The sequence below is a fragment of the Muscardinus avellanarius genome, assembly GCF_963383645.1.
Source record: "Muscardinus avellanarius genome assembly, chromosome: 6".
NCBI lineage: Eukaryota > Metazoa > Chordata > Mammalia > Rodentia > Gliridae > Muscardinus > Muscardinus avellanarius.
Genome location: NC_137791.1, coordinates 5,545,135 through 5,570,546, shown reverse-complemented (window position 1 = coordinate 5,570,546; position 25,412 = coordinate 5,545,135). Strand labels below are relative to the sequence as shown.

General features: G+C 46.3%; 1 protein-coding gene across 1 annotated transcript in view; it reads right to left on the bottom strand.

Annotated features, from left to right (window-relative positions):
- Window positions 1-248: 248 nt before the first annotated feature.
- LARP1B (La ribonucleoprotein 1B) overlaps window positions 249-25,412 on the bottom strand; it is a gene marked incomplete at its 3' end in the record, with an annotated part of 43,515 nt that continues 18,351 nt past the window's right edge. The window contains 9 exon segments of the mRNA XM_080697146.1: window positions 249-491; window positions 4,007-4,134; window positions 4,461-4,570; window positions 5,718-5,862; window positions 6,711-6,871; window positions 11,354-11,460; window positions 12,838-12,932; window positions 12,935-13,045; window positions 24,897-25,290. Coding sequence (XP_080553272.1) covers window positions 249-491; window positions 4,007-4,134; window positions 4,461-4,570; window positions 5,718-5,862; window positions 6,711-6,871; window positions 11,354-11,460; window positions 12,838-12,932; window positions 12,935-13,045; window positions 24,897-25,290 — 1,494 coding nt within the window.

Below are 25,412 nucleotides of genomic sequence, written 5' to 3'. Positions count from 1 at the left end.
GCTCTCCTTATCAACAGCGGCTTTATAGAAATTCTGAGACCAAAACGCTCTCCTGGAGGCTATCACAGGTCACCCACACTATCCTCGTTCGGAAGGTCAGGGGGAAACCTATTTAGGATTTATCTTGCTAGAAAAAAATGCTACTACTCCGTTTTTCTCTTTTCTGATTATCACAGTGAAACAGAAGACTTCTCCCAAAGCAATCCCGATGTCATCGCTGGTTTCCAGGGCGCAACTCCCAGGGTCACCTACTCCGCGGGCCTCCCGCCCCTGGCAACGGGCCGGGGGGCGCTGCTCCCCCGTGGGCAGCCGCGGGCTGCCCGGCCCGTGAGCCTTCTGGAAGGGTTGCCCGGGCCCCCAGGCGGACTGGCAGACGCAGGCTTCTCAGCGCTGGCAGGCGCTGGGGAAGAATCAGGTGGAAAGCGATGACTGTGCTCCTCGCCAGAGGCAGATGAATGTCTTTTTCTTCCAAATACCTCACAAATAGGGGGCTGCAAATCATGAAAGACAATTTGATTACTTTTCCTCCTTCCAGATGTAAGGCCAGAGCCGGGCGTGGCGGGCACGATACCTGGGAGGCTGAGACAGGAGGATCGCAGGTTCGTGGCCAGCCTCAGCTGTTTAGTGAGGCCCTCTGCAACCTAGTGAGACCCTGTTTCAAAATAAAGAATAAAAAATAGGGCTAGGGTGTAGCTTGGAGGTAGGAGGCCCCTGGGCTCCATCCCCAGTACCGCACATACACACAAAAAAATTAAAGCCAGACTTGGCCCATGGGGGGATGGAGGGGGATGTTCTGTTAGCATCATGAAAACGTAACAGCAACTTAAATGTCCTCCCTGAGTAGGCCAACCTCCCAGTGTCCACTCATGGTCTCTTCTTTGGGCCTGAGCTGCATCGTTGGGGATCAGCACAGGCTGGTCCCTCGCCTCCCAGAAAATGTTTCTGCAAGACGCTTTTTCTTCCTGAGTCAACTTCCATCAACTATGAAGCATTAATCAGCCTCCGTCTGTAATTCTAGTCCCCTCCTCAACACTGAACTCCAATCCTAGGCTTATAAACTCCGATCCTAGTGTTAGAAGGTTCAAACAATGGAGCGGTGAGGACGAGCAGGCGGGGAGAGAAGTCAGATAACCTTCAGCAACTCTGGAGTTTGAACCAAGACTCCTCTGAGTAGATGAGCCAGTACTGTGACAGCTCTGCGTTCCAGTCTCCAAATCCACTCAGGCTGCGAGCAGGAAGGGTGGACAGGGAACCCTCGCTGTATTTAAAAGGGGTCACAGGCCTGCTCAGCTGCAGAGACTTGGGAGCCCCAAACTACACGAGATAGGCTAACATTTCTATCTGGAGGTGAGTTGAGACAGGAATCTTGTCCAGTCTTATCTTGCATTTAACAGAGAGGGTCTGATTGTCTTACATTGACACAGGGCGAGGGCCACGATTATAGAGCAAAGATCTCTCTCTACCTCTCCTTCTCTGTCTGTCTGTCTGTCTCTCTCTCTCTCTCTCTCTCTCTCTCTCTCTCTCTCTCTCTCTCTCTCTGTCAGAATTAGGCCACTCTAGAGTAACAGCTCTTAATTCCCGTGACAGGCCACCTCTAATCCATTCCTCTCACTCCATAACCACATACACAAACATAGAAGAAATGGCTAGACTAGGCAGGACACAGCCTTCTTTATCAAGCCTTCAACCATCTTTCTTTCCTACATTTTCCTTTTGCAGTGCTTGTGCGTGCGTGCGTGTGTGTGTGTGTGTGTGTGTGTGTGTGTGTGTGTGTGTTGCTGGTAGATGTCCAGGGGAATTCTACCTCTAAATCCCAGCCCTATTTTATTTTTATTTTGAAACAGTGTCTCAAGCCAGGTGTGGTGGTGCAGGCTTGTAATCCCAGCACCGGGGAAGCTGAGACCGGAGGATCGCAGTTCAAGGACAGCCTCAGCTACTTAGCGAGGCCCTCTGCAACTCAGTGAGACCCTGTTTCAGAACAAAGAATAGAAAATAGGGCTGGGGGTGGGGCTCGGAGGTAGAATGCCCCTGGGTTCTATTCTCACTACTGCAAAAACAAAAAACAAAAAGAAAAGAAAAAAACAGGGTAGCTGGGCATGGTGGCATACGCTTTCGAGAAATCCCAGCTTTCAAGAGGCTGAGACAGAAGGATCGAGGTTCACGACCAGCCTCAGCTACTCAGTGAGGTCCTCTGCAACTCAGTGGGACCCTGTTTCAAAATAAAGAATCAAAAATAGGGCTGAGGATGTAGCTCTGAGGTAGAATGCCCTGGGATACAGCCCCAGTTCTGCCAAAAAAAAAAAAAGAAAGAAAAAAAAGAAAAAAACAGGGTCTCACTAGGTTAATGAGAGTCTCATGACTGGCTGAGGCCCTCCTCAAATCTACGGTCCTCCTGTCTCAGCCTCCCAAATATAGGGATTACAGGTGTGCACCACTACGCCTAGGTTTTAAAGTTTTCCTTTGCCTCTTGATATCAAACGGATTAAAGTCCTCTCTCCTGCCTGCACATATGAACATAACATTATTGTCTTGATTTTATTATCAAGAAACCCCAAGCCAGGCATGGGGGCATGTACTTGTGATCCCAGTACTTGGGAGGCTGTGACAGGAGGGTAAGAGGTTTGAGGACAGCCTCTAAAAGTAGTGAGACTCTCATCAACCTAGCAAGACCCTGTTTCAAAATAAAAATAAAATAAGGCTGCAGACATAGCTCAGAGGTAGAATGCCCTGGGTTCAATCCCTAGTACAAGAAAAAAAGAGAGAGGGAAAGGAAGGAAGGAAGGAAGGAAGGAAGGAAGGAAGGAAGAAAGGAGAGAGAGGAAGAGATCCTAAATTCACATCAGCATGCTACAAAAGTTAAATGGAAGCCAGGCATGGTGGCACATGCTTATAATACCAGTATTTGGGAGGCTGAGACAGGAGAATCGCGGGTTCAAAGCCAGCGCTCAAAAACCTAGTGAGACCCTGTTTTCAAATAAAGAAATAAAAGATGGAGCTGGGGTGTAGTTTGGAGGTAGAATAATGCCTCTAGGTTTAATTCTCAGTGCCAAAAAAATTATATAGATAAAAATACATTAAAAAGTAAAAAGTGGACAGGCATGGTAGCGCACACCTGTAATCCTCGTACTTGGGAGTCTGAGACAGGAGGATCGTAGGTTCAAAACTGGCCTCGGCACTAGGAAGACTGTTTCAAGATTAGAAATAAAACGGGAGCAAGTGCAGTGACACCCTGCAATCCCAGTGCTCGGGAGGCTGAGACGGGAGGATCGTAGGTTCGAGGCCAGTCTCAGCAACTTAGAAGACTCTGTTTCAAAATGATAAATAGCACAGGCCTGAGGTGTAGCTCTGAGGTGGCATGCCCTGGGTTTAAACCCCAGCACCACACACACACTGTGAAAATGGGCTGGGGATGTAGCCCATCTGCCTGGCAGGTGTGAGGCCCTGGGTTCAACTCCTTGTACAAGGAAGGAAGGGGGGAGGAGAGAGAAGGTTTCAGTGTTAGCGAGAACGTAGGAAGTCTTTACTGACAATGGCATGTCAAAATTACAGTGAACGGACCGCTGCAGTGGTGTTACATAAATGTTCACATCTGGGCAGTGTGAGTGAGGACAGTACATGGTCATTTTCTGACTTTTTAAATTTTTCTTTCTTTCTTTCTTTCTTTATTTTGGGGGTTCCTGGAAGCCCTTCTACCTCCGGACTACACTCCCAGACCTATTTTATATTTTATTTGGAAACAGGGTCTCTTACGCCAGCACGGCTGGCTCCGAACCTGCGCGATCCTCCCGTCTCCGCCTCCCAAGCGCGGGGATGACAAGTGTGCCCACCACGCCCGGCTCTGGCCTATTCTTTTGTTCTTGCTTCTAAGTTTGATTTCAAAACAGAAAAGTTAAATGTTCAGAATAAAATTTAAAAGACCGAAATTTTAAAATGAAAGCAAATTCAGCGATGAGAGATCAAAATGAAAGAGTATGATAAGAAAGTACGGAAAGAATTTCGGACTCACATCCGTGCGGAAGTCTTCTAAGGTCTTGAAGCTGCACAGGTATCTCTGAAGCTTTGGGTCAATAGATCGTGTCAGAGACCGAGAATATTTCAAATAGGCCCAAAACTTTTCTAGCCCATAGAGCTGACCTAATAACAGAGAAGAATATACTATAAAATAAATGCTTTTTTTTTTTTTCTGTGTGGTACTGGGGATGGAAGCCAGGGGCATTCTACCTCCGAGCTGCACCTCCAGTCCTATTTTTTATTCTTTATTGTTAAAAGGGTCTCATTGAGTTGCGGAGGGCCTCGCTAAGTAGCTGAGGCTGTCCGCGAACTGCGATCCTCTGGTCTCAGCCTCCCAAGCACTGGGATTAAAGCGTGCGTCACCACGCCTGGCTCTTTTCTATTTATTGGCAAATTCAAGTTTACAGTTTCTAAACACAATAAATTGGCTTTTGGGTTTTTGTTTTTACCAGATTCGTAGTCTTTTTTGGTTTCTTCTTGGAAATCCTTAAAAATTTCTTGTCTGAATTTTTTTTCCAGTCCATAACTATAAAACCTGAACAGACACTCTAATCCATACCTATAGAAAAGAAAGCAAAAGGTTTTTAAAATAAGGTTTCTGCTACAATAACACAAACATCTCTTAGTAGCATTAAGATAAGTAAAAATGGCACAAATAATTCTAAACAAAAAATGTGTTTGAGCATGCAGATTTTTTTTTGGGGGGGCAGTGCTGGGGATGGAACCCAGGGGCATTCTACCTCTAGGCTACACCCCCAGCCCTATATTTTATTCCTTATTTGGAAACAGGGTCTTGCTAAGTTGCAAAGGGCCTCACTAAATAGCTGAGGCTGGCCTCGAGCCTCCCGTCTCAGCCTCCCGAATGCTGGGATGACGAGCGTGCGCCCCACGCCGGGCTGTCCTTTCTTAGGTCACGCTCTCTGGGTGAAACCACAGTGTTGCCCATTACGCCACGGGAGGCTGCTGTGGCCAGGGACTGAGGCCTCTGTTGTCAGCCCTGTAAAGAATCCTGCAGGACCCTCGCAGCCTGGCCAAGGCTTCTAGAGTCTCCACCCTTAGACGCTGTGAGCTAGTGAAGGCTTGGGGTCTGACGCTCCGGAGTTTTGGGGTCATTCCCTGAGCGGGGAGAGGGAGTGAACAGAGCCCGGCCTCCCGGCCTGCTGGACTCTTCACGGTTCAGAGTCAAGTTGCTTCAGGACTTGTTTTCAAAATCATTTCTTTATTTAATTTTTTTTTTTTTTTTGGTGGTGGTGGTACTGGGGGTGGAACCCAGAGGCTTTCTACCTCTGGGCTATACTCCCAGACCTTTTTTATATTTTATTTGGAAACAGGGTCTCACTAGGTTGCCGAGAGCCTCACTAAGTAACTGAGGCTGGCTTCGAACCTGTGCGATCCTCCTGTCTCAGCCTCCCAAGTACTGTGATTACAAGCGTGCGCCACCACGCTCGGCTCTTTATTTAATTTTTATTAATTAATTTGTTAAATTCTGTGTGCGTGTGCGCACGTGCACTACTGGGGATGGAACGCAGGGGCCTTCTACCACCTTCTACCTCCCAGATCTATTTTATATTTTGTTTGGAAACAGGGTCTCACTAAGTTGCCGAGAGCCTCACTAAGCAGCTGAGGCTGGCTTCGAACCACCCTCAGCTTCAAGATCATTTCTGAAAACCTCTGTCCGCGTGTAAAGATATCCGAGAGCGCGTGACCTGTAGTTTTCTTCTGCGTCTTCCCAAGCAAGCTGCCTGAACTCCTCATACATCTTTTTATTGAAGTGATCTCTGAGGAAAAAGGACCAGAAACGAAAGAGGGTATTCATTTCTTGGGACTGTCCAATTCCCAAGCGTTTTCTCTCTGAAAAAAAAATTTTAATATTAAAACATTTCTGAGCCGGGCTTGGTGGCGCACGCTTGTAATCCCAGTGCTTGGGAGGCTGAGACAGGAGAATCCCGCAGGTTCGAAGCCAGCCTCAGCTACTTAGTGAGGCTCTCGGCAACTTAGTGAGACCCTGTTTCTAAGTAGAGTATAAAATAGGTAGCCCGGCCGGGCGTGGTGGCGCACGCTTGTAATCCCCGCGCTTGGGAGGCGGAGACAGGAGGATCGCGCAGGTTCGAAGCCAGCCGCGCGCGCTGGCTTAGGAGACCCTGTTTCCAAACAAAAATGTAAAAATAGGTCTGGGGGTGTAGCCCGGAGGTAGAAGGGCTTCCAGGAACCCCAGTACCACCAAAATAAATAAAAATAAAAATAAAATAAAATAAAATAAAATAGGTAGCCCGGAGGTAGAAAAGCCCATGGGTTCCACCCCTAGTACCACACACACACACACACACACACGCACACACACACACACACACACACACACACACACACACACCACTTTTTTTGTGTGTGTGGTACTGGGGATGGAACCCAGGGGTATTTGACCTCAGAGCTACACCCACTGCCCTGTTTTTTATTCTTTATTTTGAAACCGGGTCTCACTGAGTTGCAGAGGGCCTCACTAAGTAGCTGAGGCTGTCCGCGAACCGCGATCCTCCGGTCTCAGCCTCCCGAAGGCTGGGTCTTGCTAGGTTTATGAGGGTCTCCCTACTTGCCGAGCTGTCCTTGAACCTGCCTCAGCCTCCAGAGAACTTGGATTATAAGTGTGCACCCCTTGCTATTCTAGTTTTAACCTCTAGCTGAGGAAGGGACAAGAATCTCACCATTTAGACACCTTCGGTGGTACTTGTGATACCCGTGCTGGGTAAAGCCGTTTTCCTTCAGCAGTTCGTGAGAAGGGTGCTGGGACCTGGGGAAGGGCTGTGGCGCACGCCTGCAACTTCCCAGCAGCGCTGCGGCGGGCGACGGGGAAGCGTGGCGGCTGCTGTTGGACGAGGGAGAGACTTGTGCTGAAATAGCAACAACCGAGCGCGCAAAGCAGTCTGTGCTGTTCCCTTTATTACTGAGTAACTCGACAGCTGGGAGAGCCAGGCCCAGGCCTGCACCGATTGCCTGTGGAGGCCCTCCGCAACTTAGTGAGAACCTGTTTCAAAATAAAGAAGAGCAAACAGGGCTGGGGGTGTAGCTTGGAGGTTGAATGCTCCTGGGTTCCATCCCCAGTACTGAAAAAAAAAATGTATTCTTACCTAAATGTCAGAACGAAATGTTCTAACTAAATGAAACTAAATGGTACTGACTTAAACGCTTTTTACTACTATCTGTTGGTTTTTTGTTATTGTTGATCTTGAAATAAATGCTCTAATAAAAGTAAAATACTCCAAGCCGGGCGTGGTGGCACATGCTTGTAATCCCTGTGCTTGGGAGGCTGAGACAGGAGGATCGCGCAGGTTCGAAGCCAGCCTCAGCTGGCTTGAGAGACCCTGTCTCCAAATAAAATATAAAATAGGTCTGGGAGTGTAGCCCAGAGGTAGAGGGCCCCTGGGTTCCACCCCCAGGACCACCAATAAATAAATTAAGTAATTAAGTAATTAATTAATTAAATAAAAATACTCCAGCAAATAAAATCAGTTACAACTCAAAAATAGCTTACTGTATCACTCATATGAAGAAGATCGTAATGATTTTATCTTAGGGTAAAGATATGTAATGAGAACAACATAAAAGTTTTTTAAACGATGTCAATGAAAACACAGATTTCAAGATTTGGGGGATCTGAATTTATCAGACCATAATAAATCCCATAATAAAAGTATTTCTTGAACCAGGCATGGCAGCGCACACTTGTAATCCCAGCATTTGGAGGCTGAAACAGGAGGATGTGGTTCGCAGACAGCCTCAGCTACTTAGTGAGGCCCTTTATGAGACCCTGTTTCAATTGAGACCCTGTTTCAAAATAAAGAATAAAATATAGGGCTGGGAGTGTAGCTCAGGGGTAGAATGCCCTTGGGTTCTATCCCCAGTATGACAAAAAAGAAAGAAAGGAAGGAAGGAAGGAAGGAAGGAAGGAAGGAAGGAAGGAAGGAAGAAAGAAGGAAAGAAAGAAGAGAAGAAGAGAGAAAGAAAGGAGAATTTTTTTTTTAATTTTTGGTGGTACTGGGGTTCCTGGAAGCCCTTTTACCTCTGGGCTACACTCCCAGACCTATTTTATACTTTTACCTGGAAACAGGGTCTCTTAAGCCAGTGAGGCTGGCTTCGAACCTGCGCGATCCTACTGTCTCAGCCTCCCAAGCATGGGGATTACAAGCGTGCACCACCACGCCCAGCAATTTCTTTTCATAAAATTAATCCTTCCCTTCTAGTAAGTGGTCAAAAATCTTTTTTCCTAAAGTTTAGAATAAAAAAAAACTATCAGATAAATACTCTGAAATACATACACAATATATTGCTTTGTGGGGAGAGGGTACTAGGATTGAACCCAGGGGTATTCTACCTCCAAGATACACACCCAGCCCTTTTTACTATTTTTTTTTTTTTTTAATTTTGAAACAGGATCTCACTAAATTGCTGAGGCTGGCCTCGAACCTGTGTGATCCTCCTGCCTCAGCTTCTCAAATACTGGGACTATTGGCATGCACCACCACACCTGGCTCAAAGCAGTTTGTTTTTTTGGCAGTACTGGGGATGGAACCCAGGGGCATTCTACCTCCAAGCTACACCCCTAGCCTTATTTTTTATTCTATTTTGAAACAGGGTTTCACTGAGTTGTGGAAAGCCACACTAAGTAGCTGAGGCTGGCCTCGAACCTGTGATCCTCCTGCCTTAGCCTCCCAAGTACTGGGAATACACGTGTACCACCACATTCAGCTCTCACAGCGGCTTTTAAAGGAACACACACCTCCGAGGCCTGGATTGGAGCCTGCCAAAGGGTAAGGCCGGTGCTGGGGCGAGTGGGCCGGGATCAGAGCCTGCCATGAGGCAAGGCCGGTGCTGGGGCCTCCGAGGCTGGGATCAGAGCCTGCCAAAAGATTAGGTCAGTGTCGGGGCCAGCAAGGTTGAGATTGGAGCCTGCTGTGAGGCAAGGCTGGGCTGGGGCCTCCGAGGCTGGGATCAGAGCCTGCCGAGGGGTAGGCTGGTACCGGAGCCAGCAGTCGGCATCAGAGCCTGCCTTGAGGCAAGGCCATTACTGAGGCCTCCGAGGCCGGGATCCGAGCCTACCGAGGGGATAGGCCAGTTCTGGGGCCATCGAGGCCGGGATCAGAGTCTGCTGTGAGGCAAGGCCGGTGCTGGGGCCCTCGAGGCCTGGATTGGAGCCTGCCGAGGGTTAAGGCTGGTGCCGGGGCCAGCGAGGCCGGGATCAGAGCCTACCATGAGGCACAGCCACTACCTTAGGCCTCCGAGGCTGGAATTGGAACCTGCTGAGAGGGTATGCTGGTGCCGGGGCCAGCAAGGCCAGGATTGGAGCCTCCCATGAGGCAAGGCCGGTGCTGGGGCCAGCAAGTCCAGGAGCGGAGCCTGCCATGAGACAAGGCCAGTGCTGGGGCCTCCGAGGCCAGGATCGGAGTCTGCCAAGGGGTTAGGCTGGTACCGGGGCCAGCAAGGCTGGATTCGGAAACTGCCATGAGGCAAGGCTGGTGCTGGGACCTCCAAGGCCAGGATAGGAGTCTGTCGAGGGGTTAGGCCGGTGCCAGGGTCAGCGAGGCTGGGACAGAGCCTGCCTTGAGGCCAGGCCAGTGCTGGGGCCACTGCAGCCGGGATCGGAGCCAGCCGAGGGGTTAGGCCGGTGTCGGGGCCAGCGAGGCCGGTGTCGGGGCCAGCGAGGCTAGAATCGGGGCCTCCCATGAGGCAAGGCCGCTGCTTGAGCCAGCGAGGTCTGGATCAGTCCACCGGGTAGCCAGGCCACTACTGGGGCCATCAAGAGTGGGATCGGTACTTGCAATACGGCATGCACAGAGAAATATCGAATAAAATTAAAACCAGATGCTTCCCCTAATCAGCAATAACTAGGAGGAAAGGGGCAACAGGAAGTGGTCGAGTTATAGAAAGGGCCCTATAGTAAAGCAATTAAGGTGACCAATCAGAGGGTATGGAATAGGGGAGGATGAAGCCTCTTTAAAACTCAGGAGGTACATAAACATATGTATCAGAGTTATTCACCAAACAAGCATGGGATCAGGGAGGGGGAGGGAATGGGATGGGGGCTGGATGAGGGCTAATTGGATGATGTGTGCTTGTATATCCTCTCAAGTCTTGTACTCCAATGTGATATATGATTACAATGCACCAATAAAAATAAAAAATAAAGAAAAAAGGAACACACACAAATCCCCTCTGCATCCCCTCTACAGGATGAAACAGACCACCCTGTTTTGTATGTAACTGGCCCTCTAATGACTTGCTCTGTTATTTCTTTTGAGTTAAATAAATCTCTTTAAGGTGGGTGTGGTGGCGCATGTTTGTAGTCCCAGTATCGGGAGGCTGAGACAGGAGGATCGCAGGTTCGAAGCCAGCCTCAGCAGCTTAGTGAGGCCCTCTGCAACTTAGTGAGACCCTGTTTCCAAATAAAATATAAAATAGGTCTGGAGGTGTAGCCTGGAGGTAGAAGGCCCCTGGTTTCCAACCCCAGCACCACTAAATAAATAAACAAATAACTCTCTTTAAGAGAAATAAATACTGTCCAAAGAAAAACTACTTTCTGCTCATAATGAGTTAACCTAAATCATTTTCTCAAAAAATAAAAAAGATTAATATGTTTTATCTCCATGTTATTTCTATAGTTTCTATTCTCTCTATAGATTCTTTAGCACATTAATTCCCCCATACATTTCTACTAAGAACCTGATAAGTGACACTAAGAGTCTGGGATATGTCCGAAGTTTCATAGACCTATGGAGTTTATAAATCTAACCATTCTCATTTGTAAAAAATAACTTAAATGGAGCCAGGTGTGGTGGCGCACGCTTATAATCCCAGTACTTGGGAGGCTGAGACAGGAGGATCACAAGTTCATGGCCAGCCTTAGCTACTTACTGAGGCCCTCCACAACTTAGTGAGACCCTGTTTCAAAAGAAAGAATAACAAATAGGGCTGGGGGGTGTAACTCAGAGGTAAAATGCCCCTGGGTTCAAAATTAATAATTAATAGGGTTAGGACCAAATTAATAATAATAGGACCAAATTAATAATATTAATAATATTATTAATAATAATAATTAATAGGTCCAAATTAGGACCAAATTAATATTAATAATAATAATAATAAATAGCAACAACTTAAATGGAAAACAAATTGTCCCACTGAATTATTTCCCCATTGTACTTACTATAAAACTGTCCTGCTCATTTCCCATTCTTTTGATTCCTTTTACCATTTTCATCATTCTCTACTTGCCTACTATATTACATTTTAAATATTCTTAAATACCGAATTAGTAGCCGTTTCAACAACAAATGTGTGATACACACGGTACCTGACAGAGGCTGTTCTTGGCCCGTGGTCTCTGGAATCCATCACCCAACCAACATGATACTCTAGAAGGGGGTTTGTACTGCGTCTTGGTGTTCTCTTCCTTGGGCCCTAAGGAAAAAGAAGTTAAACATTGCAATTACTTTTGGTAGTGTGAAGTTCGTAAGTACATTCAAACCCTCTGACTGTAAAGCAACTCAAACATTTTCATCCTGTGAATGACATATTATGAAATCACACGAAGTCACAAAACTCAAACATCTGATTCACCAGTTGCAAAACCTGGCAAACAAGACCCTTGGCTAGGTTTGTAACGCAAGGGTCAAGAGAAATACCACTTAGCATGCAGATTCCTTATTACATTAGTCTTTTTCTTTTGGTGGTTCTAGAGATTGAACTCGGAAGCTTTCTACCTTTGAGCTACACCCCCAGCCTGATTTTATTTCTTATTTGGAAACAGGGTCTTGCTAGGTTGGTAAAAGTCTCACTACTTGCTGAGGCTGTCCTCCAAACTACTATCCTCCTATCCCAGCCTCCCAAGTACGGGGATTACGGGAATGCAACACATCACCTGGCTTTGATTCTTTATTATAACTCCTGATCATCTTTAATTATACGACCCAATTATAAACAAGTTATTTCTTTTGTGTGTGTGTTGGGGGGGTACTGGGGCATTCTGCCTCCCAGCTACATGCCCAGCCCTATTCTTTGTTTTGAAACAGGGTCTCACTGACTTGCAAAGGGCCTCACTAAGTAGCTGAGGCTGTCCTTGAACCACAATCCTCCTGTCTCAGCCTCCCAAATGCTAGGATTACAAGTGTATACCACCACACCGAATTTAAGAAGTTCTTTCTTTCTTTCTTTCTTTCTTTCTTTCTTTCTTTCTTTCTTTCTTTTTTTTTGTGATACTGGAGGTGGAACCCAAAGGCTTTCTACCTCCGGGCTACATTCCCAGACCTATTTTATATTTTATTAGGAAACAGGGTCTCACTAAGTTGCTGAGAGCCTCACTAAGTAGCTGAGGCTGGCTTCGAACCTGTGCGATCCTCCTGTCTCAGCCTCCCAAGCGTGGGGATTACAAGCGTGCGCCACCACGCCCGGCTCAGAAGTTATTTCTTAACACAAGAAAACATTGCTATAGTAAAATAACCATTCTTGAATGAATTTTTATCATTTAAAAATATCTTCTTTTTTTTTGCGGGTTTGGGGATGGAACCCAGGGGCATTCAACCTCCGAGCTATACCCCTGCCCTATTTTTTATTCTTTATTTTGAAACCAGGCCTCACTGAGTTGCAAAGGGCCTCACTAAGTAGCTGAGGCTGTCCGCAAACCGCAATCCTCTGGTTTCAGCCTCCCAAATGCTGGGATTACAAGTGTGTGCCAGCACACCCGGCATCTTTCTAAAATGTGACAGGAAATAAGAACTCTCTTTCATAATGCTAAAGGATACACCATTCTGGCTTTATACTGTAGATTGTTTTATGTACCTTTAGTTCAGTAGCTTTTGGTTCTTTGACAACACGATAAAATCTTGGGGTTTTGTTAGGATCTTGAAACCTGGGTGTTCGGGGTGTTTTAGCATCCTGGTTGGATGAGTCCTAAGAGATTCTGGAACTGTGGTAGGAAATGAACGAGCCATCATTGCTGGAGTTATTTCTGGAATAAACAGCTTCTGAGTTGATTCATCAGTTAAATCTGCAAAATTAATAGCTCTTAAAATTATCCAGAAGTTAGGAAAATATTTTGAGGCTCTTTTGTGTGTGTGTGTGTGTGTGTGTGTGTGTGTGTGTGTGTGTGTGTCTGGTGATGAAGCCCAGGGGCATCTGACCTCCGAGCTACATACACCCCCTGCCCAATTTTTTATTCTTTATTTTGAAACAGGGTCTCAGTGAGTTGTGGAGGACCTCAATAAGTAGCTGAAGCTCTCCTTGAACCATAGTCCTCCTCTCTCAATTTCCCAAGTACTGGGATTACAAGTGTGGGCTACTATGACCAGCCTGGTTTTATTCTTTCTGATATATTTGAAATGTTTCCAACACAAAATCATTTGTGGAGCTGGCCGTGGTGGTGCACGCTTGTAATTTCAGCATTTGGGAGGCTGAGACCGGAGGATCACGGTTCGTGGACAGCCTCAGCTACTTAGTGAGGCCCTCTGCAACTCAGTGAGACCCTGTTTCAAAATAAAGAATAAAAGAAAGAATATATATATATATATATATATATGTATATATATATATATATATATTTACAGGAACTGGAGTTCCTGGAAACCCTTCCACCTCCAGCCTACACTCCCAGACCTATTTTATATTTTTATTTGGAAACAGGGTCTCTTAAGCCAGCAAGGCTGGCTTTGAACCTGTGCGATCCTCTTGTCTCTGCCTTCCGAGTGCAGGGATTACAAGCGTGCACCATCACGCCCGGAGAAATATATTTTCTTATCTCTCACCCCCTTAGATCCCAAGAACAAGTCGTATCAGTCCTATGACAGCAACAACCACAATCTCACTGAACACCAGCACCCGTCATAGTGCCTAGTAAAAATATATTCTCTCCAAAGGAATGTCAAACTAGTTGTGTCAAAAAGGCTTTCTTCATACCAAATGATACACAATATTGAAAACGTGAACATATGCTAGCATATGAACAAAAAAAAAACGTGAACAAAAGCTAGCGCTTTTGTAAAGGACATAGACAAAGATCTGTGAACACCAGCCTGCGGAAAGAGTGAGCTCGCTAGCACTGGTAACAGGCAATAAACTCCATTTTCCACTGAGCAGGTCACTGCAAAGAAACAGTCTACGGCACCAAGATCTGTGTGTGTGTGTGTGTGTGTGTGTGTGTGTGTGTGTGTGTGTGTGTGACATGCCACAGCCTAGCATGATGGGAAATTTATTTTTTATTTATTTATTTGCGGGTCTGGGGATGGAAACCAGGAGCATTCAACCTCTGAGCTACACCCCCTGCCTTATTTTTTATTCTTTATTTTGAAACAGGGTCTCACTGAGTTGCGGAGGGCCTCACTAGCTGAGGCTGGCCGCGAACCGCGATCCTCCGATCTCAGCCTCCCTAATGCTGGGATTACAAGCCTGCACCACCATGCCCGGCTTTGATGTAAAATTTATAATGCACCAAATTAAAAAAAGAAATAGCTGGGCATGGTGGCGCACGCTTGTAATCCCCATGTTTGGGAGGCTGAGACAGGAGGATCGCACAGGTTCGAAGCCAGCCTCAGCTACTTAGTGAGGCTCTCAGCAACTTAGTGAGACCCTGTTTCCAAATAAAATGTAAAATAGGTCTGGGAGTGTAGCCCGGAGGTAGAAAGCCTCTGGGTTCCACCCCCAGTACCACCACCAAAAAAAAAAAAAAATGTTCAGACGGCACCTCAATATACGGGCTCTCCAAACATCACCTCTATATTCCTTTACCCATCTTTAGGATTAAGTTGTATTCATCACCAATTTTAGGACATGTTCAACAACTTATTGGTTGCACGGAATTGACAGCTTGCAGTAACCCACCCATTCACGTGAGCGTGTGCCTGCTTTGTGGCAAACAGCGCAGGGAGCTGGGGATGTCCACCCTGGCTGAGTACTGAGAATGAGCCTCTAGCAACCCCTGATGGCAGTGGGGGTGGCGGGGGGTGGGCTACAGGACAGAAAACCTGGGCAGTGGATAGGTGTCCTACCCACCGTTGGACTTAGCCAGGAGGCTCCTGCTAAACAGGAAGGAAGCCGATGGCCGCGTTATCTCAGTAGAATAACTGAGAGGAGGGAGCTGAAGGAGCCAGCGATGAGCAGAAATGAGTGTTCACTGCTAAATGTACATGAATTATAGCACTCAGATGTTAGCTTGGAATCAAGTATTGGAGAAATGGCAGTCTCTCCAAACATCACCTCTATATTCCTTTACCCATCTTTAGGATTAAGTTGTATTCATCACCAATTTTAGGACATGTTCAACACCTCTAAAAGAAACTGCATAGCCATACGCAGCCACTCACCACGACCCCTATGAGACAACCACAAACCTATGTTTGTCTCCATGGTCTATTCTGTACGTTCCATATAAATGGACTCATACGTGGTCCTGTGTGCCTGGCTCCTTCTACTTACTATTTCAGGATGTTTTCATATTGTAGCATATCAGTACTTCACTACCTTTTTTTTTTTTTTTTTTTTTTGCGGGTCTGGGGATGAAACCCGGGGGCATTCAACCTCCAAGCTACACCCCCTGCCCTGTTTTTTATTCTTTATTTTGAAGCAGGGTCTCACTAAGTTATGGAGAGCCTCACTAAGTAGCTGAGGCTGTCCGCGAACTGCGATCCTCCTGTCTCAGCCTCCCGAATGCTGGGGTTACAAGTGTGCAGCCATACAAGCACAACCTTCCCCCCATCGACAAGCTGTGCCAGAATGATTGACATATCGACTACAACTGGTGAAACAAAGTTGACAGAGTTTTGTCACCTAAGATCCACAGCTCACATGAGAGCGCACTCAGTGATGGGCGTTCTACGGGCGTTAGCAAACATAACATCATTATGATATCATAGTTTCACTGCTCTAAAAATTCTGAGACGGGTGTGGTAGCATATGCTTGCAATCTCAGTACTTGAAAGGCTGAGACAGGAGGATCACAAGTTCAAAACCAGGCTCAGCAACTTAGCAAAACCCTATTTTGAACTAAAAAATAAAATCAGAATAGAGATGTAGCTCAGAGGTAGACCACCCCTGAGTTCAATCTCTCACACACACACACACACACACACACTCTATTGTACCTATTCATCCTGCCCTCCCTGCAGTCCTTGATCCATACAATGCATAGCCACCCCCCTTTTTGTGGTGCTAGAGGTTGAACCCGGAGTCATTCTTCCTCTGAGCTACACCCCCAGCCCGATTTTTTTTTTTTTTTTTTTTTTTTGCGGTACTGGGGATGGAACCCAGGGGCATTCTACCTCTGAGCTATACCATCAGCCCTATTTTTTTTTTTTTTGGTGTTTTTTATTTTTGAAACAGGGTCTCACTGAGTTGTGAAGGGCCTCGCTAAGTACCTGAGGCTGTCCACAAACTGTGATCCTCTGGTCTCTACCTCCCAAATACTGGGATTACAAGCGTGCGCCACCAAGCCCGGGAATGTGTAGCCTTTTAAATTGGCTTCTTGCCTGCAGTAATACGAGCTTAAGGTCTGCCTGTGTCTCTCCATGGTTTGACAGCTCATTAACTTACAGCAGTGAATAACAGTCCATTGTCAGGATGTTCTGGTTTATCCATTCACCTCCTAAAGAACTTCTTGGTTGCGTCCACGTTTCCACGTTTGGTAATTATGAATGAAGCGGCTTTCAACATTCATATACAGGCTATCGTGCGGCTCAGTTCCGACTCGTTTGGGTGACTGTGCTGATTGGTTTGGAAGGAACCGTCCGACGGCCTTCAGCGTGGCTGCGCTATCTTGCCTTGATACCAGCAGTGAACTGGCCCTACTGCCCCGTCTGGTTTGGACAGGATCTTGTGCTCTGGCTCTCCCAATGGGTGGACAACTCATTCTATTCTTTTAAGTTGTAGTTCCCCTGTGAAGTCTGCTGTCAGCACCTTCTCACTTTATCATTTGACAGGTCTCACCAGGTTGCCAAGGCTGACCTAGAACTTAGTTTTCCTGCCTTTGCCTCCGGAGCTGCTGGGATTAGGTGCCACTGCACCTCTCCTATGGGTGGGTTTGTTTGTGTGTGAGGTCCTGGGGGTTGAACCCAGGACACCACCTCAAAGCTCTACTCCCAGTCCTTTCTGTTTGCCTGTAAACAGGGTTCTCACAAGGTTGCGGAGGGCCTTTTAAGTTGCTGAGGCTGTCCTGGAACCTGCAACCCTCTGGTCTCACCCTCCCAAGGACTGGGATCGCAGGCGTGCGCCACCGTCCCTGACTTGAGTTACGTTTTTAAGTTTGATGAGGTCTAGCTTAAATCAATTTTTATTTCTGTGTCATGCTTCGGTGTTGCCTAAAAAGTTGTGCAAAGTCCCAGGTCACATGGATTTTCCCTCAGGTTATTTTCTAGGTGTTTTACAGTTTTGATTTATATTTAGGGGTAGGATCCACTTGACTTCATTTTCGTGAGGTCTGGATCTAGATGATTTTGCACATGGATGTCGTTTTTCCAGCACCATTTGTTGAAACGCTACCTTGTCCTCACTTATTGTCTAGCCCTTTGTCAAAGATAAGCTGGCAGGGCTGGAGGAGCTCAGCCCCACGGAGCGTGGCAAGCACACAGCCCCCGGAACCACAAAACGACAACAAAGTCGAGAAACAAGAGCTGCGTGATTCTTGCTCATATTCAGTTTATTTTGTTTTAGTTTTTTGTGGTATTGGGGATGGAACCCAGGGGTCTTCTACCTCTAGGCTACACCCCTAGTCCTGTTTTATTTTTTATTTGGAAACAGGATCTCAAACCTGTGATCCTTCTGTCTCAGCTTCCCAAGTCCTGGGATTATATGCATGCTTTTGCCTCTGTTTACACATTTAATTCTTGATTTCTTATGTGGCGTGAAATGGGGGCCCATCTTCAACCTTTTACATACGGATGCCCAGTTCGCCCAGTACCACTCACTGAAAGAACTATTCTTTCCTGTCTACTGCCTGGGCACGTTGTTGAAAATCTGTTGAGAACAGACACATGGGTTTATTTCTGGACTCTCGATTCTGTTCCATGGATCCGTCTTCCTGTCTTAGTCATTATCGTAAGCTTTGAAATAAAGTATAAGACCTTCAACTTTGCTTGTTTAAGGATTGTTTTGACCTCTGGAATTAGTTGGTGTCTACAAATTTTATGGTATTTATTTTTCAATCTCCTGCTTTTTTTATTTTTATTTTATTTTATTTTTTTGGTGGTACTGGGGGTGGAACCCAGGAGGCTTTCTACCTCCAGGCTACACTCCCAGACCTATTTTATATTTTATTTGGAAACAGGGTCTCACTAAGTTGCTAAGAACCTCACTAAGTAGCTGAGGCTGGCTTCGAACCTGTACAATCCTCCTGTCTCAGCCTCCCAAGCACGGGGATTACAAGCATGCGCCACCACACCTGGCGCTGCTTTATCTTTTTTTTTTTTTTTTGCAGGTCTGGGGATGGAACCCAGGGGCATTTGACCTCCAAGCTACACCCCCAGCCCTATTTTTATTCTTTATTTTGAAACCGGGTCTCACTGCGTTACAGAGGGCCTAAGTAGCTGACGCTGTCCGCGAACCGGGATCCTCTGGTCTCAGCCTCCCGAATGCTGGGATTACAAGCGTGCACCACCATGCCTGGCTTGCTTTATCTTTTTGACATGACATTTGTAACCCTGATAATCTATTTACTTTGGATAGCTGTATATTTGAGTTTGAATATGGCACATATTTTTGGTACTGTAAGGCCTCTCTGTCCTCCCTCCCCAGCCCCGTTTTTGGCAGTGATGGGAGTTGAACCCAGGGTCTTGCCTGTGCTAGGCAAGTATTCCACCACTGCGCTATATTTCCACCCTCTTTCTTGCATTTTGCAACATTTTTTCTCTCCTAATTTCAAAGTTATGTTCTCTATTTTTAAAATTGGGGATCCATCAAACTGCAGCATAAAAACTTTAAAAACTTTAAAATTAATTACTACCAAGCCAGGATCGCAGGTTTACAGACAGCCTCAGTTACTTAGTGAGGCCCTCTACAACTTAGTGAGACCTGGTTTCAAAATGAAAAATAGGGCTGGGGTGTAGCTCAGAGGTGGAATACCCTTGGGTTCAATCTCTAGTTCTGCAAAAATAAAGTTTAAAAACTAACAGCTTTTTCTGGATGTAAGTATCCATAAGCAGGAAATTCATTTCCTGCTCTGGGTTAATATTATATTATTAAGTCTGTAGGCAGTATTTTGTTCAATATTCATTTAGGCTTATTAACATTTATCAGTTTTTCTGTTCTAGAGTCCTTCTAAATGTCTGGTAGCTGGAATCGCTTATTCTTTTTTTAAATTGTGGTGCCAGGGATTGAACCCTTGACCTTGCACCCGCTAGGAAAGCCCCTACGGCTCTGCTGCATCCCCAGTCCTTTTTATTGTCTTTTGAGACAGTCTGTTGCTCCGGCTTGTCCTTGAACTTGTAGCCGCCTTGCCTCAGCCTCCCCAGTAGCTTAGGTACAGGCACGGATGAGCACACCCAGCAATTATCCATCCTCCTTCAGTGAGACTTTGCTCGTGATGCGTAACAATTTCTCATAGTTTATCTTACTTGGAAGGTGCTGTCCTACGTTGAGTTGACAGCTACTTGCCCCTGGTGCCCGCTGGCTCCCTCTGCCGCAGCTGGGAAGCGGCTGCTGGCTGCCAGGTACGCCTTCTTTCATTGAATGCAAACTGTCCTCTGGCTGTTCGACTCTGGCATTAGTGTACTCTCCTCAGATCTGAAAAGGTTCTAATTATTACCTCTTAAAATATTTACTGAGCTGGGTGTGATGGCCACGCCTGGAATCCTAGTACTCAGGAGGCTGAAACAGGAAGATCCAGGTTTGAGGACAGCCTCGGCAAGTAGTGAGACTCTCACCAACCTAGCTAGACTCTTCCAAAATAAAAATAAAACAGGGCTGGGGTGTAGCGCGGAGGTAAAAATGACCCTGGGTTCAAACCTTAATACTGTGAAGATAAAAACAGCTGGGCGTGACGGTGCATTTGAGAGGCTAAGACAGGAGGATGACACAGGTTCAAAGCCAGTCTCAGCTTAGTGAGACTCAGTGAGACCCTGTTTCCAAATAAAATATAAAATTTGTAGCCAGGCGTGGTGGCGCACGCTTGTAATCCCAGCATTCGGGAGGCTGAGACCCGGAGGATCGCGGTTTGCGGACAGCCTCAGCTACTTAGTGAGGCCCTCTGCAACTCAGTGAAACCTGGTTTCAAAATAAAGAATAAAAAATAGGGCAGGGGGTATAGCTCGGAGGTCAAATGCCCCTGGGTTCCATCCCGAGACCCACAGAAAAAATAATAAATAAATAAAATTTGTCAGTAAGTGTAGCTCGGCAATAGAGGGCCCCTGGGTTCCATCCCCAGTGCCACAAAAAGAAAAGAAATAAAAAAAAAAAAAACATAAAAAGCCAACAACGTACTCTTCTCTAGTCTTCTTTCTTCTACAACTCTGGACATTTACATCTTCTCTATCACTCTATATTTACAGTTTACTGCTTGCTTATTTTTTGTGTGTGACTTTAAGTTAAATTATACAAGAGATTTGAAATTTATAAATTAAGAGCGAAGGACTGTGGACATCAGTCGGTTCCTGCTTCTCATGTACTGTCTCCTCTCCTTCCTTAATTCTCAGTGTCTTGTGAAGTCTTCACACACTCATTAGAATCTGTTAGCCGGGCATGGTGGCGCACGCTTGTGATGGGAGGCTGAGACTAGAGGATCACGGTCCGTGGACAGCCTCAGCTACTTAGTGAGGCCCTGTTTCAAAATAAAGAATAAAAAACAGGGCAGGAGGTGTAGCTCGGAGGTCAAATGCCCCTGGGTTCCGTTCCCCAGACCCCACCACACACACACACATAGACACACACAAAGAATCTGTTAACTCCTTCCATTAATTATATCCTAATTTTCAATCATATTTTTTTTTTTTTTTTGCGGTACTGGGGGTGAAACCCAGGGGCATTCTATTTCTGAGCTACACCCCCCAGCCCTACTTTTTATTATTTGGAAACAGGGTCTCACTAAGTAGCTGAGGCTGTCTGTGAACTGTGATCCTCCTGTCTCAGCCTCCCGAATGCTGGGATTACAAGTGTGTGCCACCACACCTGGCTCAATCATAATTGTTTTTATTTCCAGAAAGTCTATAACTATTTCCTTGGAATTCCTTCTTCTCTGAACCTATTTTTGTTTCTGCCAATGGAGTAAACATAGGTGTTCTATGTTGTTTAATAATCCCACTCTCGCCGGACGTGGCGGTGCACGCTTGTAATCCCCGCGCTTGGGAGGCAGAGACAGGAGGATCGCGCAGGTTTGAAGTCAGCCGCGTGCGCTGGCTTAGGAGACCCTGTTTCCAAATAAAAAATATAAAAATAGGTCTGGGAGTGTAGCCCGGAGGTAGAAGGGCTTCCAGGAACCCTGGTACCACCAAAAATAAAAATTTAAAAAATCCCACTCTCACTTATTTTAAGGTACGGTCTTGCTGGCTGTCATTTTTATTCATTTTCACGTGTAGTTTCTTCATTTTCTTTTTGATTACTAGCTGTGAGCTGCTCAATTTCCTTATAAAATACTTTGAGTGCATACCTTGTGGTAGAGGACAAAGGTGAGTATCGATCTCCACTATGTCAGGAGTCTGTAAGCTAACAGGTTACAGCCGCTCTCAACTGACAACTCACGGCTACTGCAGTGGCCCCGGTGGTGTGACTGTGGGCCACACAATTATAACTTGTAGTCTGACTTCCCCTCCCTTTCCACTCAGCGTGATCAGAGAACATCCCTCAGAGTCCCCCAGAGGAGTAAGTGAAAGCAAATTAAGTCCTCCCCAGGGCAGGGGACTCCTTGGGCACCACCCCAGGGGGGAGGACTCGCGTAGTGCCCCCCGCTTTGGATGCTCCTGGATGCGCGTCTTGTACCCGTTTGGGCTGAATTCCTTAAACACCCCAAATTCCACAAAGGTTTTCCTGGCAAACTGATTTTCCTCTTACCTTTTAGATATTTGGAGATTTTACCTGGACGTTTTCTCATCTATTAGACAGCCCTAGTATGTGTTGTTTTCCGCAGTAGGGACATGCCAGAAACAGAAAGCTTCTTCTTCCTCTTTATTTATTTATTTATTTATTTTTTGGTAGTAGGGAATGAACCCAGAGGCATTCTACCTCCAATCTACACCCTCAGCCCTTTGCCCTTTTTATCTTTGTATTTTTTGTATTTCCCTTTGTGTGTGTGTGTGGGAGGGGGGGGTCTGGGGATGGAACCCAGGGGCATTCTACCTCTGAGCTACACCCCAGCCCTATTTCGTAGTCTTTATTTTGAAACAGGGTCTCACTGAGTTGCAAAGGACCTCACTAAGTAGCTGAGGCTGTCCGCGAACCATGATCCTCTGGTATCAGTCTCCGAAATCCTGGGATTACAAGTGTGCGCCACCATGCCCGGCTGTATTATCTTTTGTACAGGGTCTTGCTAGGTTGCCGAGGCTGGTCTCAAACCTGCGATCCTCCTGACTCAGCCTCTTAAGAACTGGGTTTACAAGTATAGCCACCACACCCAGCTTCTTGGAGCCATTTTAGGCTGCCAAAATACCATACATTGGTATTCAACTCCCCCCTTTTTTTTAAAAAAAGTTTTGTTTTATTTTTTCAGTACCGCATTGAACTCAGGGGCATCCCAGTTTTGAGACACATACCCCATATCCTATTTTTTTATTCTTTATTTTGAAATGGGCTTACTAGGTTTCCGAGGGCCTCACTAAGCTGCTGAGGCTGGCTGTGAACCTGTGCTCCTCCTGTCTCAGCCTCTCAAGTACCGGGATGGCAAGCGTGCGCCACCACGCCTGGCCCTGTATAACTCCCATATGACTGTGCACCAGGGCTCAGACCTCAGCGTTTCCACTGCCAGCAGTTCCCTTGCACTACCACACCAGTCTCCTGAGTACAGTGGTTCTCAAGAGCCTCCTCGTGGGATTTCTTTTGAGCACTGTTTCCCCATACAATCCATTCTCTGTCATAGCAAGCAAGTTATCTTTTAAAAATAAAAATTCTGTCAGGCGTGGTGGTGCACGCTTGTAATCCCTGCACTTGGGAGGCAGAGACAGGAGGATCGCGCTGGTTCGAAGCCAGCCTTGCTGGCTTAAGAGACCCTGTTTCCAAAAATAAAAAAAGTATAAAATAAGTCTGGGAGTGTAGCCCGGAGGTAGAAGGGGTTTCAGGAACCCCAGTACCACCAAATAATAAAAAAAAAAAAATAATAATAATAATAATAATAAATAATAATATAAAAATTCTAGGCCAGGTGTGGTGGTGCACGCTTGTCATCCCAGCATTTGGTAGGCTGACACCAGAGGATTGTGTTTCGAGGCCAGCCTCAGCTACTTAGTGAGGCCCTTTGCAACTCAGGGAGACCCTTTTTCAAAATAAAGAATAAAAAATAGGGTAGGGATGTAGCTTGGAGGTAGAATGCCCCTGGGTTCCATCCCCAGGACCGCAAATAAAATAAAATAAAAAATAAAATGGCAATGGCTAGAAGGTTGGAAGTAATGACGGCAATGGAAGAGAGGAAAGAAAGAAAGGAGGGAGGGAAGGCAAGGGAAGGGAGGGAGGCCAGCGGGGCACACTCTTGCTGCCCAGCTGCAGCCCATGGACTGACGCCCTCCACCCAGCCACCCCACCAGCGTCCTTTCTAAACTGTTAACCATCCTGCCGTCAATCACTTTCCTGTTTACTCAAACTTCCCTCATTATGTTATCCCCAAAACAAGTATTTGCCTTTGGGGCTTTTCTGATAAGTGTAATGGCAGAAGAAAATCCCTACCCACACCATTATAATTCACAACATTAGCCGGGCGTGGTGGCGCACGCTGGTCATCCCAGCATTCGGGAGGCTGAGACCCGAGGATCGCAGTTCACGGACAGCCTCAGTCACTCAGCGAGGCCCTCTGCAACTCAGTGAGACCCGGTTTCAAAATAAAGAATAAAAAATTGGGTAGGGGGTATAGCTCAGAGGTCAAATGCCTCTGGGTTCCATCTGCAGACCCGCAAAAAAAATAAAAATAAAAAAATAAATGAACACCATTATAATTCACAACAAAGCAATGATAACCAGTAAGTACTCTAGATATCTCTTGCATTTTACCTCAATAACCAGGAGAGGCCAGGATCTGGGGTGGAATGCAAAGAATAAAATTAAGCAGGGTGTACCAACGCATGCATGGAATCCCAGTACTCGGGAGGCTGAGACACCGGGATCGCAGTTTCGAGGAGACTCAGCGACCTAGCAAGACCTGCTTTCAAAACCAAAAGTAAAGTGGGACTGAGGGTGTAGCTCTGAGGTGGGATGGCCTTAGGGTCCATCACTGGTACCTCCGATGAAGAAAAAAAAAAAAAAGAAAGAAAAAGAAAAAGAACTAGTATCCCTGTCTTATCTCCTATACTCTACCCCCGACCATGTCTACATAGAGCATGCACCACAGACCAAGATGAGCGGGACAGAATGAGCTCGCCCTAGGCCAGCAGCACACAAGCTGGAGTGACCGCCAGGTGGGCATGGAGGGAAACAGCCTGTCCAGAACGGCTTCAGCCTGGATGCCAGGGCACTGCCCCGCGGCTCAGTGGCAGAGCCCTCGCCCACATATATCCTGGGGCCGAGTCTCAGTGCTGGGAGGAAAGAGCCTAGCAAAGTAACTTCAGTTTTAAATCCCTTCATACATATGAGAGAGGGCCTTATCATTTTCACTAGAAAAAGCAAGGGTTTCAGTCAATGAGTGCCAATCATTTTTTAAATTAAATAATTTATTTATATCCAAATTTTCATAAAACAAAGTCAAGTTTAAGAAAATATAATAAGAGAAACATACAATCAAAACAGACCATTAGCAGGAAGATGCTGGCCAGAAACGATTACCTCCACGGCCGGGCGCGCGCGCTCACCTTCTGTCCACAGGTCCTGCTCGTAGTGGCACAAGCCCTCGTTGATGGCCTGGGCAAGCTCCGACGTGATTCTTGCCCGGGACGTGTGGCCGCCTGCGGGGCCTCCTCCAGGACGCTCTCTCAGATACGGTGGCGTCTGAGTTACAATCAGAATCTTATTTAAATCCTGGTCATCAATTTCACAATCCGAGTCACTATCGGACCAATCAGTAAATGTGTTTTTCCTTCCTTCTACTTGGTCCATCTCATCAAATAAAAAATCAAGTTCTTCTTGTTCCTGTTCTTCTGGAACACCGAGTGGACTTGATGTCTCTTCACACACAGATACGGAGTCCTGAAAGAAATGAACGCTTCATCGTTTGAGCCCAGCCTCAGGAACTCAGCGGACTCTCAACAATTTACACAATGGAATTCTATTCAGCTATAAAGAAAAATAAAATAATAGCATTTGCAAGA